The sequence below is a fragment of the Crotalus tigris genome, unplaced genomic scaffold (genome assembly GCF_016545835.1).
Source record: "Crotalus tigris isolate CLP2741 ecotype Arizona unplaced genomic scaffold, ASM1654583v1 scf7180000024340.7048381, whole genome shotgun sequence".
Lineage (NCBI taxonomy): Eukaryota > Metazoa > Chordata > Lepidosauria > Squamata > Viperidae > Crotalus > Crotalus tigris.
In genome coordinates this window covers 2,315,342-2,331,335 of record NW_024100510.1, presented here as the reverse complement: position 1 = coordinate 2,331,335, position 15,994 = coordinate 2,315,342, and the positions used below count along the sequence as shown (strand labels likewise).

At 37.6% G+C, this 15,994-nt stretch overlaps 1 protein-coding gene across 3 annotated transcripts in view; it reads left to right on the top strand.

Moving 5' to 3' along the window:
- LOC120300398 (minichromosome maintenance complex component 3 associated protein) overlaps positions 1 to 15,994 on the top strand; it is a 90,639-nt gene that overhangs the window by 16,839 nt on the left and 57,806 nt on the right. For all 3 annotated transcript variants that reach the window (XM_039326351.1, XM_039326352.1, XM_039326353.1), the window contains exons 7-12: positions 838 to 977; positions 5,180 to 5,377; positions 5,979 to 6,247; positions 7,702 to 7,864; positions 10,568 to 10,728; positions 11,487 to 11,728. In XM_039326351.1, the coding sequence (XP_039182285.1) occupies positions 838 to 977; positions 5,180 to 5,377; positions 5,979 to 6,247; positions 7,702 to 7,864; positions 10,568 to 10,728; positions 11,487 to 11,728 (1,173 nt within the window). The remainder of the gene's footprint in view (positions 1 to 837; positions 978 to 5,179; positions 5,378 to 5,978; positions 6,248 to 7,701; positions 7,865 to 10,567; positions 10,729 to 11,486; positions 11,729 to 15,994) is intronic.

Here is a 15,994-nt window from a genome sequence, read left to right as displayed (position 1 = left end):
GGTTTTAAAAAAATTAGAGTTGCAAGGGTTCATTAGTGCCAGATACATAGAACTGTTTTAGCTTCCTTATCTTCGTAAATAGCTATTGTGGGACATCACTGGTAATTGCAGTTCAATTTTATTATACATGGACAGAATAAAGCTAGAATAATAAAAAAGTTGCTAAAATTTAAAAATTCCCATTTTACTAATTGTACATCTTATGGATATGTTATCAATTCATTTTATGAAGCATTTTTAAATATGGACATTTTTCCATGAAAATGTAGCAAGTTTATTTTTGGAAAATGTTTATGTTTATACCACTTTGTATATATAAGGCAGAGAAAGTGGCACCATGCACCACAGGTAGTCCTTGACTTATGACAGCTTGTTTTACAACCATTCAGAATTAAGATGGCCTTGAAATTGGGTGCTTTATGCCTAGTAAAGCATTTTTGGTCATTATAAAATATTGCACCCCTCCCAAGGGGATGTGGCTGCACTTTGGGTGCTTGACATTTACGATTGGTTGCAGTGTCCCATGATCACATGACCATAATTTATGATGTTTTTTGTTTTCTGCAAAAAACACCCATTTGGAAGAATGGTTTTACTTAACAACGGCATGATTTGCTTAATAACCATGGTGATTTGCTTAATGACCATCGTGTTTGAAAAATGGGCCTGGTCATGTGGTTGCCTCGATGTATGACCACAATGACTTATGACTGGATTTCTGGGCCCGATTGTAGTTATAAGTCAAGAACTACTTGTATTTTTATCATTATAAATATTGATCCTGTCTTTGCATGTGTAGTTCTAGTGAAATGAATTCTCTATAACTTATCTATTTAGCTCGAGTAAAACAAATGCATCTTGGCAAAGCTAAAACCTTTGTTGGCACATGTCCAGATATGTGCCCAGAAAAAGAGCGTTACATGAGAGAAACAAGGAACCAACTTAGTTCTTTTGAAGTGATACCAGGAACTGACAAGGTAAAAATAATTGAATACTTTCCATGCAGAAATTCTCCAACTTCAGATTTATTATTTGTGTTTGGATACAACGAGGTCTTACATCCAAACTCTTAAGCATGTCTTTGACTTAGAGCTCTTTTTTACCTGCTGAAAGCTATTGACACATTTTAAAGATACTTCATTCATTCCCATTTCCTTTGTCTATTATTTAATTCTGCACATGGTAAAGAGCTGTCTCCTTTCTTACACAAATATAAAAAAATAGATTTTGTAGCACCAACAAAACCATAATGAAGATTTTCATTTCCAGATCCGAACCTTATTTTACTGCTTTTTACTTAAGACAGTTTAGAACAGGGCTTTTCAACCAGTGATATGCATACCACTGGTGATACGCGACCACCTGGCTGGTGGCACATACCATCGCCTCCCTCCCCCCCCGTGGCGTCGCCTTCCCCCCGCTGCGCTTCTTCCCAGCTCACTTGTTTGTGGAAAACATGCTGCTTGGTGGCAGCCTGCATGAACCCTACCGAATGTGCCCTGCAGGAGGGCGTGTGAAGAGCGTAGGCGTAGAGCAAGGCCCCGCCCTCCCAGGGATTCATTATGCAGCAACCGGATTGACTTCTTCTCGTGCACGCAGGTCAGCGGGATCCATATCGTCCTTCCCCTCTCTCTTCTTACTTCACAGTAAGCGCTAGCCTGATAGGAGACAGAACCATCCACTCCCTTGGCAGGAATGAGTTTGAGACCGCAGGAAGGGGTTTAAGACCGCTCACATTGCGGCCCTGAGTGCCAACATCACAACTGCCCCTCCTTCTTTTCCCCCTTCCCCCCCTCTCTGTTGCGGCCTCACTGTCTTCCATCTTCTTTTCCTCCCCTCCGCGAGCTTGCGATACCCCTCAGGGCCCTCACGTTGTCTCCCGAGGATTCAGCTGTTTGGCAGCCAGAAGTCGGAGCCGCTCAGCTGTTGGTCAGGATGCCCACGGAGCCGACACCCATGCTGTCAGGTAGAACGGCGCCAGCCGCTGGTCTTCTTTGCTGCCCCACATGTCCTCGAACCCTCCCCCGCCCGTTCATATCAAGCCCGCGGGGGCTTGACAGGGAGAGAGGGAGTGAAGGAGGAAGGGGCTCCTCCTCCTCTCCTAAGGTTCAAAGCATGATCAGCTTCCCAAGGGCACCACAATCCTCACAAAAGCGGGGGGAGAAGCAAAGGGGGCGAGAAAGCTCGCGATCGGCTCGAAGGAGCACCTGTCAGCATCGGAGATGAGAAACTCCCCCACAAACCCAGGGGAAGGGGTAAAGAAAAGGAGCCCCCTTTGGGAGGAAACCGCCATCTTCTTCTCCTCGGCTTTGTGCTCTCCTGTTTCTCGGCAGCTGAGCTGCCAAGCCTCTGTTGGCTGGAACTCTGCGTTTGTTTTTTTTTTACTTCTCATCTTCACGTGTTTCTGCCGTACCTCCTCGGCACTCCCGGGAATGGGGCGGGAGGAAAAAAGCTTGGCTAGGCTCGGCAAAGAAAAGCCACGGAGCTGCAAACTACGATCAAAGGCAGGCCGGGGAAGGGGGTGAAGAAGAGGAAGGAGATTGAGAGAGAGGAAACGCCAAGGTTGTCCTTGCCTCTCCCAAGGACCTCCTGCGCCACTTCACAGGAACACCTGGTTTCAGATTTACGCCGCAAAAGTTTTTCTCGTGCAGAGGAGAGAGGAAAAACAATTGCGGAACACTCGGAAATCCCTTGCAAGACACCATATACTTTGGTGCTTATTTCCTAAGGCCTTCCCCCTGTGTTTTCTGCTCCACTCCGAATTCGCCTCCCTTCCACTCTCCTTACATCTATGGTCCTTAATACAGCCCTAAGTCTGTTTCGCTTTCAACACCCCCTAAAAGTCTTCATTCAGAAGAATGAAGGGGCGCAAATCGGCGTGTGTTCAGAAACGCCGATTCCATGCCCCTGCCCTCTTGTGGAAGCGAGCTGGAAGTAAGAGCCCAGGATCGGGGTGCGCAGCTACAGCTGATCCGCGCTTCTGCAGAGCAGCCCAAAAGCGCAGATCAGCTGTAGCTGCTCTCCTGGGCTCCTGCCCAGCTCACTTGCTCGCGCTTTGCTGGAAAACATGCCGCTTGCTAATTTAGCAGAAGCGCGAATCAGCTGTAACCCGGCGCTAATCCTGGCGCTTCTGCTAAATTAACAAGCAGCATGTTTTCCAGCGAAGCACGAGCAAGTGAGCTGGGCAGAGCTCTCCTCTGCCTCTGCCTCTGCCTCTGCACAGGTAGGTTTGGCATGTCACCGTGGCCACTGGCAGCTCAGCCACCAGCCACGCTGGCAGCCTGTCCCCCTCCCCTTGTCCCTTCCTGGGCACGGAGGGTGGGGGGAAAGGAAGGGGCAAAGAGGGAGGGAAGTAAGGGACAATGAGAGAGGGAAGGAAGGAAGGAACAATGGAAGGAAGGGAGGGAAGGAAGGGACAAAGGAGGGAAGGAAGGAAGGAAGGAGGGGACAATGAGGGAGGGAGGGAGGGATAATGGAAGGGAGGGAGGGAGGGAAGGAAGAGACAGGGATGGAAGGAAGAAAGGAAGGAAAGAAGGAAGGAACAATGGAAGGGAGGGAGGGAAGGGACAAAGGGAAGGAAGGAAGGGACAATGATGGAGGGAGGGAAGGAGGGAAGGAGGAAGAGACAAAGGGAGGGAAGGAAGAAAGAAAGGAAGGAAGGAAGGGACAATGGGAGGGAGAGAGGGAGGGAAGGAAGGCTCCCATGCCTGTCCCACCCCCTCCACCAGAGACCCACGGATCCCTCCCACATCCCTGCCTGCACCCCCCACAGGTACCCTGCAACCTGAGTGATGAGCTGGCCATGACCCTCTGACCATTGACTTCATTTGTCAAAAAGTTGCAAAAGGTGATCACATGACCCTGGGGATGCTGTAACAGTCATAAGTGTGAAAAATGGTTATAAGTCACTTTTTTCAGTGCCATTGTAACTTCGAACAGTCACTAAGCGAATTGTTGTAAGTCAAGGACTACCTGTACTTTATCGTTTTTTTCCTTTTTGGGGGGTCATCAAGTTTGGTGGGCGACTGGTGGTACTTGGATATTGCCTTATCCTAAAAGTGGTACAATGGGTGAAAAGGTTGAAAAGCCCTGGTTTAGAAGATTAGGTAATCAAATAACATTTATTGGACTCAAATTAAATTTAGGAGTATGCTTTTATTCTGTGAGTTCCATTCTTTTCCACTTTAAAAAATTATTTCTTGTTACAGATCTGCATTTACAAAATATGTGAGAAATTTGAAAAAAGTGAATACATTTTAGTTCTTGATTCTTTTTTTCTTCTTTAGTTCTTGATTAATCAGATTTGAAAAAAGATCATAGGTAGTCTGTTGAGATGTTTTGTTAAAAGTAACAAATTCTTATCTGATTTTATATGAGTTCAATTATATCTTATGAAGCTTGATTATATATCATTAGTGGGATGATTTACAGTAGCTGAAGAATGGTTTATATCCAAAATCAAAACCATCAAAATAGAATATTTAATATTAAATACAAAACTCTTGAAAATCTTTTAAAAGTATGGGAAAAGGTTCCAGAATTTGAACTTGATATGCCTCTCCCAAGTTCTTTCTGACATAAAATTCTTCATTTCACTAATTATAAAATAATTTATAGTCCATACTATTTGAAAATTATGCCATATCAATCAAAATCTAGATTCTGTTGGAGAAGATGTAAGCACATTTTTACATACTAGATTAAATACTTATAAATGATTTGATTTGGACCCTTACTCAGGACAGGATTCTACTACACTACAGTATCTGTGATAGGTAGCTACCAGATCTTGTTTGAAAATCTCCAGCAATCTACCATATTTTAGTAAACCATCCTACTGTTTAACCATTCTTTACAATAATGAATTAATTTCCGTAAACTGGCAAATCTTTTCCTGTTCCTCTCTTATATTACAACTGAAACGTGAAGACCAGGCTGTTCTTATATAGGGTGCTGCTTAGCATTGTGAGGATCCAGCTTTGAGTCCATTCTGAACAATGAAAATTCACTATATGACTTGGAACAAATCACTGTCTTTCAGCCCAATCTCTCTTATAGGTAGTCATTGCAAAGGAAAAACGAAAGATGTCTATTTAAGCTACCTTGGATTGCTGAAGAAAAAGTGGGATATAAACTTCAATCCAGAATTTTACTGAGCAAATGTTTTTCTTTCTTTGAGGTTGACCATGCAGCAGCAATAAAAGAATATAGTAGGTCTTCTGCAGATCAGGAAGAACCTTTACCACATGAACTGAGGCCTTCGGAAGTATTAAGCATGACCATGGACTATTTAATATCTCATATCATGGACAAAGGAGAAGGGAACTACAGGGAGTGGTATGATTTTGTCTGGAACAGAACTCGAGGGATAAGAAAGGTAACCATTAAAAAAAACCAGAATAAATACAAATAGAAGGGTAAGACTGAAGGAAATAAAAGGTGAGGCAAGGAAGAGGGACACATTGTGGAGATAGTAAGATAATGCTTACCTGTTCTCAAACTTATTTATTTATTTATTTGCTTGCTTGCTTATTTATAAAATTGATAGGCTGTCCATCTAACCTCAGGGAACTCTGGGCGGCTTACAGTCATATGAAAGGTATTGAGATTCGATCTTTCTCTGTCTCTTTTGCTGTCTTTAAACATTAATTCTATTTATACTGTTTGATTTCTTGTTTGTCTCTGTTTTTTTACACTTCCACTTCCTCTTGTACCTGGAATTATTGGTTAATCTGCATCACCTTTTCATCTTCTGCTATTCCACCAATGAAAAAAGTGATCCCTATTAACTGCACACTTCTTGGGTTGGGATCAGGAAGTGTTTGGAATATTTTCAGTTGCATTATATAAAGCATTAACTGAGATTTATAGAAATATTTAATTAAGAATAGCCGCATCAAGTTTGTAAGTAGATTTTGGTGAGTTTTATTTTGTTGAATTTTGTTGTTCTAACATTTTGCCTTTTTATGTTTGGCTAGGATATAACTCAACAACATCTCTGTTCTCCTCTGACTGTTTCCTTGATTGAAAAATGTGCCCGTTTTCATATTCACTGCTCCCATCATTTGTGTGAAGAACCCATGTCATCATTTGATGCAAAGATTAACAACGAAAACATGACTAAATGTCTCCAGAGCCTGAAGGAGATGTATCAGGACCTTGCAAATAAGGGTATTTACTGCAAGGGTGAAGCAGAATTTAGGGGATACAATGTCCTCCTGAACCTCAACAAGGGGGATATTCTCAGGTGACTTTTTAAATGTTTACAACATTGATTTAACTTTTTTCACTGCAAACATTTGAGTGCATTGTTCATGAATTCAAAACGATAAGATGTAATCACTTTTAATGTAGAGAAGTGTAATTATATGATGGGGTGTTCAGTGAATTTTGGCTAGGATTTGCATTCCAAAAGATAAGACAAGCCAGGGTTAAGAAGTAGAACAGTAGTAGGTAAGAGCAAAAATGCAGTTTAAAATATTTATTATTTTAAATTGATTAAAATATCATTGGATAATATATTAATTATTACAATTTTATGGGAACATTTATAAGAGTTCTGTGGGTCATATTCAAAGGATCTTTGGACATCCTTTGAACTTGTTCCAGATTTTCATAGTGCAAAATTAGAAGAGACCAAAGTTTTATAATCATCTAACACTGCCAAAGACAAAACCATCCATCTATCATTAGTTCTTTTAAATTATCATCTAGCCCAGACAGTGTTTCTTGCTGGCTGGTAATGACAAATTATATCCTGTTTTTGAAATGAACAGGATAGCTGCTTCTGTTCAGCAGTATTAAATTGTCCAGGTAGTAGGTTTTTCTCAGTAGATAGACATTGATAATAATTTATCCCCAAGAGTCCATTTCTCTTTTATAATAAAGAGAAGTACTTAAAAGTAAGGTTGAATAGTTCATACATTTCATAAATTTACTGAGAAGGCTTTTTGCAAAAATATGCTCTTGAAACCAGAAAAAAACAGTTCTAAGTTAACTAGTTCAAAAGCAAAGAGTTGAAGCACCTTAAAGGTTAATTATGACATGTACTTTCATCAACTTAAACTTCCTTCATCAGACTCATGAAAAAGTTGATTACTGTCGTAATATTGATTTAAAAGATGGTAAGTTGACCTAAAAGTTGAGAGGTACAAGAGATTGTTTTCATTGTTTTATATTAACTTCATTACTGTGCCTTCTGATTGTTCGATCAAATCCTTATATCTATCCATATCTGTTTTTATTTGCAGGCCAGGGAAAACTATCATGAAATAGATTCTGGTCTAAAGACTATTTTAATAATAATAATTGTAAATTTATTCACATGTTTTACTTAGCTGTAATGTGATTTCTTTTGGCTTGCTGTGGTGTGAGTTAGTGTTATCTGAGGATCAGATCACTGATTCATAGCACCTTGAATTAAAAATAATTAGTCCAGCCATTGTTTTTGTTTAGTACATTAATATAGCTATCCATCTATCATTAATAATGCATATATTTTAAAATAAAGTATTTAGATACTGGAATAAACATTTCAAATATATTGTGGCAGTTTTAAATTTAAATGCATAATTCTGTATGAATTTCAAGCTCAACTATCCCAGTGTTTTTGCAACTTCTTTTAATGCACCTGTTCCATGCAGATAACTTCCATTGTGAATAAAAAAGTAAGTGAGCTCTTTTCAATCTTTATCTCGACAGAGAAGTGCAACAATTTCGTCCATCTGTCCGAAACTCCCCTGAAGTTAGATTTGCAGTTCAAGCTTTTGCTGCATTAAACAGCAATAATTTTGTTAAATTTTTCAAACTTGTTCAAACAGCATCTTATCTGAATGCATGCTTACTTCATTGCTATTTCAATCAGGTAAGAAATAACAGCCATTTTAATATTTATAATATTATGCAGTACAAAGGTTTTTTTGTATTACATTACATTGCATAACAGACAACTTCTGTATTCTTATATCAGACTATTTAAATTTCCAATGCATCCTGATGGATAATTAATTTGCCTTTTGCAAAACAGATAAAATCCTGATAATGCTGATATAGTAATGATTTCCCACTTAGTTTTTTAAGCATGTGAATTTTATTACAGATCTAAGCAGGGTAGTAGACCAAGTATTTCCATTAGTGGGCAGTGATTGACTTTGGTTTTAAAAGTAGTCTTCTCCACTGATGCTAGTTTCAGAACAGCAAATATGATTCCATGATTGGTGTTTTTCAAGGATAACTGTAGACATATTTTTATGAGTTAGTACTGAGCTATTTTTTAAAATGGGTTCCCAACTGGGGGTGCTTGCACCCCCTGGGGGTGCGAGACAATATTCCAGGGGGTGCAAAATTATAGTGTATATGCATAATTCATTTTGAACTTTTGTAAGGGGTTTGAGAATATATCAGAAGCGTTCTAGGGGTGCAGGGTATAGAAAAGGTTGGGAACCACTGCTTTAAAACATCAAGGATTTCCAGTTTGGCGTCGTGGCGAGACGAATGCTGGAAGGCAAGGCTCTGCCTTCCATGCCCGATTTCTCCCTGCTGGGGGCCCTAAAAGGACCTAAAGTCGCCTTGATGAGGCGATGAAGAAGGAGGGGTGCCTTGTCGATCACGGAGAGACAGTGGTCTTTCCGTTTGATCTGAGGAAAGCCCTCCAAACTGGCAGGGGAAGACTGGCTACATTCCTGTGACCAGCCATTAGCCACTGACAACCGAAGAAGAAAAGCAGCAATTAGCAGATCGTAAACAGCATGTTTGGAACTGGGTGAGAATATTGATTGTTTCTTTACTATTTTACAACTGAATTTCCTGAGAAAGGCTCCCAAGAGGCTAAAAACCTCCGAATGTGAGAAGGAAGGGGAATAACCCCACCCTTCCAGAGGAATGGAAGCAACGTTTTAATTTCTTTTTTGGGGGACAGAAATACATAATACTGAAGTGGAAGTTACATAAAGCTACAGTTTGGATAAATTTGAGAACTGAGATAATTGTTAAGATTTTCTCTTTGGAAAAAAAAATTGAGGTAAAATATAAGAAATCAACCCTTTGTTTTAAGAGTGGAAAATGGATTTTAAATGACATCTTGTATAGCACTACAACTAATTTCCTGGCTGTTTGGTGACTCCTAGCTTAATAGAGAATCGCTGGCAATAAAGGAAAATATTTTGGAATACTTATCACCCTGACCTTGGATTATAAACATCTATTGAGCTTGGACCGCTAATTTCAAGAACTATTGGGAGAGAAAGAAAAATTTGACTTTTGACTACGTCTGGCTGGGAGACACTTTTGAACTGTTTTCAGGGTGGTTGAACATTTTGAACACTTTGAACATTGTAGATTACAACCTTGCCTGACCGACAATTCTTGGATACTTGAGACAAAGAATCACTACAAAATATTGCTTTTAAGACTGGTCCTATATTCTGGAACCTATTGAATTATAAAGGCTACAGATAAAGATCAGAAAACTAGATGAAACTTTGTTCTACTCTTACTAAGATTGGTGATACCAGACAAGACTTGTATTTGGAGAACATGAAGGTTTTGACAGATTATCTGGAAGGGGAAAACAAAATTGATGTTTTGTTTCTTATACCTAAAAGTGGTAAGAAAATATACCTTGCACCTCCATTTGAAGCCCCCACCCAGGCTAACCAAGGATCTCTGGGAATGATGCCTCAAGAAAAAATAAACACCTTTCAGAAGGAAATATACTCTATGATTAAACTAATTCACCAAACAATTATCGCACGCAAAGAGGACACAGAAAGAAACATAATGAGACTAAAAACAATTTAGGTAATATAAATGAGCAATTCTCCAAATTAAATCTACAGTTAGAAAATTCCCAGAAAATGACTACAAAGTATGGACAAATAAACCAGAAATCAGAAGGTGAAGCAGAGGAAATTGACCCAGAGACAGAAGAATAAAAGAAGGGAAATATAAACTACCATATACAAATAAAATACTGCAAGATTTAGTTATAACGATAAAAATGGAAAAGGCGCTTTATCCCTTAGGTCTGCAAAATATACCTGATGATGATTTTATAAAATGGAATTTAGAGCTGTCAGGGAAAATGTCACAACTTGGAAGACAAAAAATGAAAAGAGAAATTGAGGGAGAAGGAAAGTAGGAGTTGCTTAAGGAATATAAATGGGCAGAATTCCCCCTCCCCCCCCAAATACCCTATCCAAATTGTCTTCCTCATGCCAAGCAACCTTTACAAAAATAGAAAGAAAATTCCTGGGCGATTTAATTGCCTTGGCCTGGAAAACTACTTGGCAAAGAAAGAAAGTGAGAATTAGACTTAAAAAACAGAAGATTTGACCTATTAGAGGGGGCATTATATGATTAAATATCTGTTTGAATATAATTAAAAGAACAGATGACCATTAGACATAATTAGATTTTTATAATGAGAGATATGATTTAGAATTAAAATAGCATTTTCTTTTTTTGATATGGGGAATATAAATAAGATAAGATATTTTTAATGTTATGATTATGTAATAGAATATTATAAAGTAGTAAAGATGTTAATATCTTTTAAAATATTTTTCAGATTCGTAAAGATGCTCTAAAGTGTCTCAATTTTGCTTATACTGTGAACTATCAGAGATCCACTATCTTTCCACTGGAGAATATAGTTCGCATGTTGCTGTTTAGAAACCTTGAAGAAGCAACTGATTTTATAAGTTATTATGGCTTGGTGGTGTCTGATGGGTAAGTGGTTGTTTTGCATTACAGGATGGGCAGTTTAAATGAGGTTATCACATATCACAGTTCCAACAGTAATGGGCAGGCTCCATTATGGTTATGAATTGAGGACTCCTGTAATTTCCAAAGACCAATTTAAATTATTGTTTCAGTTTTATGCATTATATAGTATCTGACACAGAAACTTGTTCTAGTTTAATTTTTAATATTGGCCACATGTTCCTCTTGTATAATAAAATATTATTGTCGATCTTTTTGGTATCATCTGCCTGCATAGACCATGATTCAAGATCCCAGATGTTGTAACTGTTTGAGCTGGTCTTTGACAGATGATTGGACAATACAATAGTAAAAATGTTGTGATAAACCTGATATCTGACAGAATCTGCAGATTTATTTATTTGATTTCTATAACTTGCCATCAAATGCCAAGTCCACTGGGCCCTAGGTTTTTATTGGAAAGCACTTTCACAGATGTTTTTTTAAACTGACCTAAAATAACTCTACAAAGAGATGTTTTTTTTGTTCATATACATAATTCCTACAAATATAATATACTTAATATACTATATTTGGACAGTGCAACAGTTTGTGCCAGGGCTTTTGTGTTTTTAAATGGGATTCATATTAATTCATTGCCCCAAATGTCACATCAAAGGAGGTATGAATTAAGACACTATTATGATTTATTATAGATGTGTTTTGAAAAAAACCTTGTAAAATAGTTCATTATAATCTTGTTCTGTACCTAACTCTCTACACAGTTCTGTGGAGTTGAATCGGTCTGCCTTTTTGGAACCAGAAAGCTTGCCCAAGCCAAAGAAATCACTGTTTGTTGGGCAGAAGCTCATTCTGCCTGTTGGAGAAATTGTCAATGGGGGGCCTCTACAGCACATGACTCCTCATGTACCTTTGTGCAGTTTTAATCCTCAGAACAAATACACGGGAGAGAATTCAGTAGTGGATTCAGCCAGCAATCTTCAGAAAGTCAGTGTTGATATAATAGGTAAGAAACTACAGTCACAAAATGACAATAGGAAATATGATTGTTTCCTAGAACCTATTATAAAAAATATACTAGCTTGCCATAGTTTGCATTTAATATAGATATTTCATCACTCTGAAACTTTAATATTAAATACAACAAAGTCTTGTTAGAGTGATTATTTTTAATGTTTTTCAAATTCATCTGATCGAAATGATATATTCTTTATTTGTAGAAAGCAAGATGAATTAATGTAGGAGGTCCCAAGCTCTTGCATGGCATTTTTTCATCAAGGTTGTAATAATTTGTATGGAATTGCTGCTAATTCATCTTAAGAAAAGTCCAATTCTTTCTTAGTTCAATGCTTTGACTTGATCCTATCCTTTGAAAGAACGCAGGTTTAGAAGTATAACTAATTATATAATTACCACATTTTAATGTTAAAGTGTTTCACATACTAATAATCTCTCAGTTATAAATTATTATTATGTACTATAGAACCAGTAGACAGATAGAATGTTTAAGGTCATCTAAAAGTATTCTTAGCAGAAGAAAATTTCTGATAGAAATCTTTGATCAATGTTTCATATTATGAATTATTAACAGGATGAGAAAAAGAGAATTCTGGACAGTGATACACTTTTTCTCGTCTCTTGCTGCCTTAGATCTAATCCCTGTCTTTTTGAAATAATATTGTTTTTAGAGAAGTATCTGAATTACAGGTGATTTTAAAAGAAATGCATTCCTTTAAATAGCAATAAACAGAACTGTCGTACCTGTTCTGGAAGGGAGATTGTTTCCTACTGCATTAATTTTTTTTTTCTCCCAATGCTCCATAAATGACTTTTAATAAATTAGCATAAATTGTATCTATTAAATCTAATGAAAGTAACTGTAAAACAGCCAGTGAATATAAAATATATATTATCTCTGGATAAAATGAGAAAAAGTAAGTACACCCCATGTAAAGTTTTTTTCCCTTTTTTAACATGTAGACGTATCAATAATTTCATTCAAACAACATATAAAGATAATGTAATTAAACAAAACTATAAAAATTAACTTTTCAGTCATTTATACAACAACAAAAAATCAACAGATATCCCTATGTGGAAAAAGTAAGTATATCCCTGGTTTGAATATCTGTATTATCTCCTTTGGCAGAAACAATCTTGAGTAGCCATATCTTGTAACTTTATATCAGCCTTTTACACGGATTAGGAGGAACTTGTACATTGTCCTCCATGCAGAATTTTTGTGGTTTGATTTCATAGCCCATTTCATATCACCCCACAACATTTCACTGGGATTTAGATTTGGGCATTGACATGGCCATTCCAAAGTCCTCCATATTTTTTTTCAACCATTCCTTGGTGGATGTGCTGGATTGTTGGGGAGTCATTGTCATGTTGTGAGGTCTATTTTATTTTGAGCTTCATTCCGATAGATTAGTCTCACATTATCCTCAAGCACTCTCTAGTACAGGGGTCTTCAAACTTGACCCTTTTATGACTTGTGGACTTCAACTCCCAGAATTCCTCAGCCAGCATGCCTGGCTGAGGAATTCTAGGAGTTGAAGTCCACAAGTCATAAAAGGCCAAGTTTGAAGACCCCTGCTCTAGTACAACAAAGAATTCATATAGTGTGTTGCCCAGGCCCTGTTGCAGCACAGTAGACCCAAACTATAATATTTATGCCATTATGGCATCAGGTAAAATTCTGTCTTTGGTTTTCGCCATTCTGTAGGCAAATACTATGTCTTTGCCGCAACTGTCCACAGCATGTTGTTCTGGACTACTACTACTACCACTACTACTACTACTACTACTACTTCTTCTTCTTCTTCTTCTTCTTCTTCTTCTTCTTCTTCTTCTTCTTCTTCTTCTTCTTCTTCTTCTTCTTCTTCTTCTTCTTCTTCTTCTTCTTCTTCTTCTTCTTCTTCTTCTTCTTCTTCTTCTTCTTCTTCTTCTTCGTCTTCTTCTTCTTCTTCTTCTTCTTCTTCTTCTTCTTCTTCTTATTATTATTATTATTATTATTATTATTATTATTATTATTATTATTATGTATCTATCTATGTCAGTGGTTCTCAACCTGTGGGTCGGGACCCCATTTGGGGTCGAACGACCATTTCACGGGGGTCGCCAAACAACGCCGTCCGCCATTTTTTTCCCCCTTTTCCTTAGCTGTGCTCCTCCCTTTTATTCTATTGGCTTTTGAAAGCCAATAGAATAGACTCTCTTGAATAGAGTCTAATTCTATTGGCTTTCCAAAGCCAATAGTAATTGTCCAGGCTGTCTCTGCCCTGCTGAGCCCGCCAAAAGTCCCATTCTGCAAACGGTGCTGCACCAGTTGAGTAGTCCTCGACTTACGACCGGTTGAGTAGTCCTCGACTTATGACCGATTGGGGGTTGCGGCATTAAAAAGGTTGAGAACCACTGCCCTATACCATTTAGGGCAAATGGCTGTCCAGTCTCTTCTTAAAAACTTCCAGTGTTGGAGCATTCACAGCTTCTGGAGGCAGGTTGTTCCACTGGTTAATTGTTCTAACTGTCAGGAAGTTTCTCCTTAGTTCTAGGTTGCTTCTCTCCTTGATTAGTTTCCACCCGTTGCTTCTTGTCCTGCCTTCAGGCGCTTTGGAGAATAGCTTGACTCCCTCTTCTATGTGGCAACCCCTGCGATATTGGAACACTATTATCATGTCACCCCTCATCCTTCTCTTCATTAGACTAGACATACCCAAGAATAGCGACGGTGAAGATGAGTATTCTACCAAAATTACTCTTTTTATTCCAAACAATTCCTGTAAAATTGGGAAAGATGTTTTTTGATGATTTAAATACAATAATATTACAATTTATACGGCAAGTGAAAAAAGCACGAATTAAAGCCAAAAATGTTACAAGAAGTTAAAGATAGTGGAGGATTTGGACTCCCGGACTGGAGACTTTATTATCAAGCAGCTATCTTGCCATGGATTAAAGAATGGATAACACTGAGAAATAAAAGACTCCTTTACCTAGAGGGGCATAACTTACAACTAGGCATGCCTTTATGTGGTATGGAAAAAATAAAATACATAGATATTTTCAAAATCATGCTGTAAGGAATGCACTGCTTTTAGAATGGGAGAGAATAAAACAAAAAAAAAATACATTAAAATATTAGAATGGCTGTCAACAATGGAAGCCTTTGCTTACCCAAATTTAATCAATTACGATAAACTTGTTACATATAAAGAGATTTTGGACAAAGATGGAAAGCTTAAAGATAGGGAAGACTTAACAACAACAAGGCATTAATATATCTTGGTGGCCTTATTTACAAATTCAAACAAGTTATGAGAAAGACTTAAAGACAATGGGATTTTATAAAGAACAGACAGAACTTGATCAAATACTTTTGAAAACAGACAAAAATCTGATTAAGAAACTATAGATTCTTGTTAAATCTGAAGATGGAAGAAGAACAAGTAAAAGAGACAATGATAGTTTGGGCAAAAAACTTTGGATACTCTATAGAATTAGATGCTTGGCAAAAGTTATGGGATAGGAACATTCAACTGACTAAAGCAGTTCCATATAAAGAAAATTTATATAAAATGTTTTATAGATGGCATATGAACCAGTAAGACTAGCGAAAATATTTAAAAATGTCTCGAATAATTGCTGGAAATGTAAACAAAAACCAGGCACTTATTATCATATCTGGTGGGTGTGTCCTAGTGCAAAGAAATTTTGGTTTAAGATCCATTCATGGCTGGAAAAGATGACTAAAATACAGATAGAATTTAAACCAGAACTGTTTTTGTTAGGAATACTAGGACCTAACAATGGGAAAGAGAACAACTATTTAATATTACATATCTTGACAGCGGCGAGAATAGCATTTGCCCAATATTGGAAAAATGAAAATGCACCGTCTGATGAGATTATAATTAGAAAAAATTTGGAATGTGCTGAAATGGATAGATTAACTTTAGAGATTAAAGAGAAAGAAGATTCAGTTTATTTTAAAACATGGGAAAAAATTATCAATGGCTAGAAAAACGATAGCGAGAAATGAATGTGAAATTTATTAAGATGATTGATGTTTACTTTAATTGATATGTTTTATAACCATAATTATTTTTGTTATTTTTTTGCTATCTTTATAGATTAATTAATCCCACTGAATATTTGTACCCAGATGATAGTTTGTTTGCTAACACTTGGATTGTTATTGGGGGTAATCCCCCTGTTGTACCCACCCCTGTCTTTAACCCTATTCTTGAACCCCATCCTGAACCCC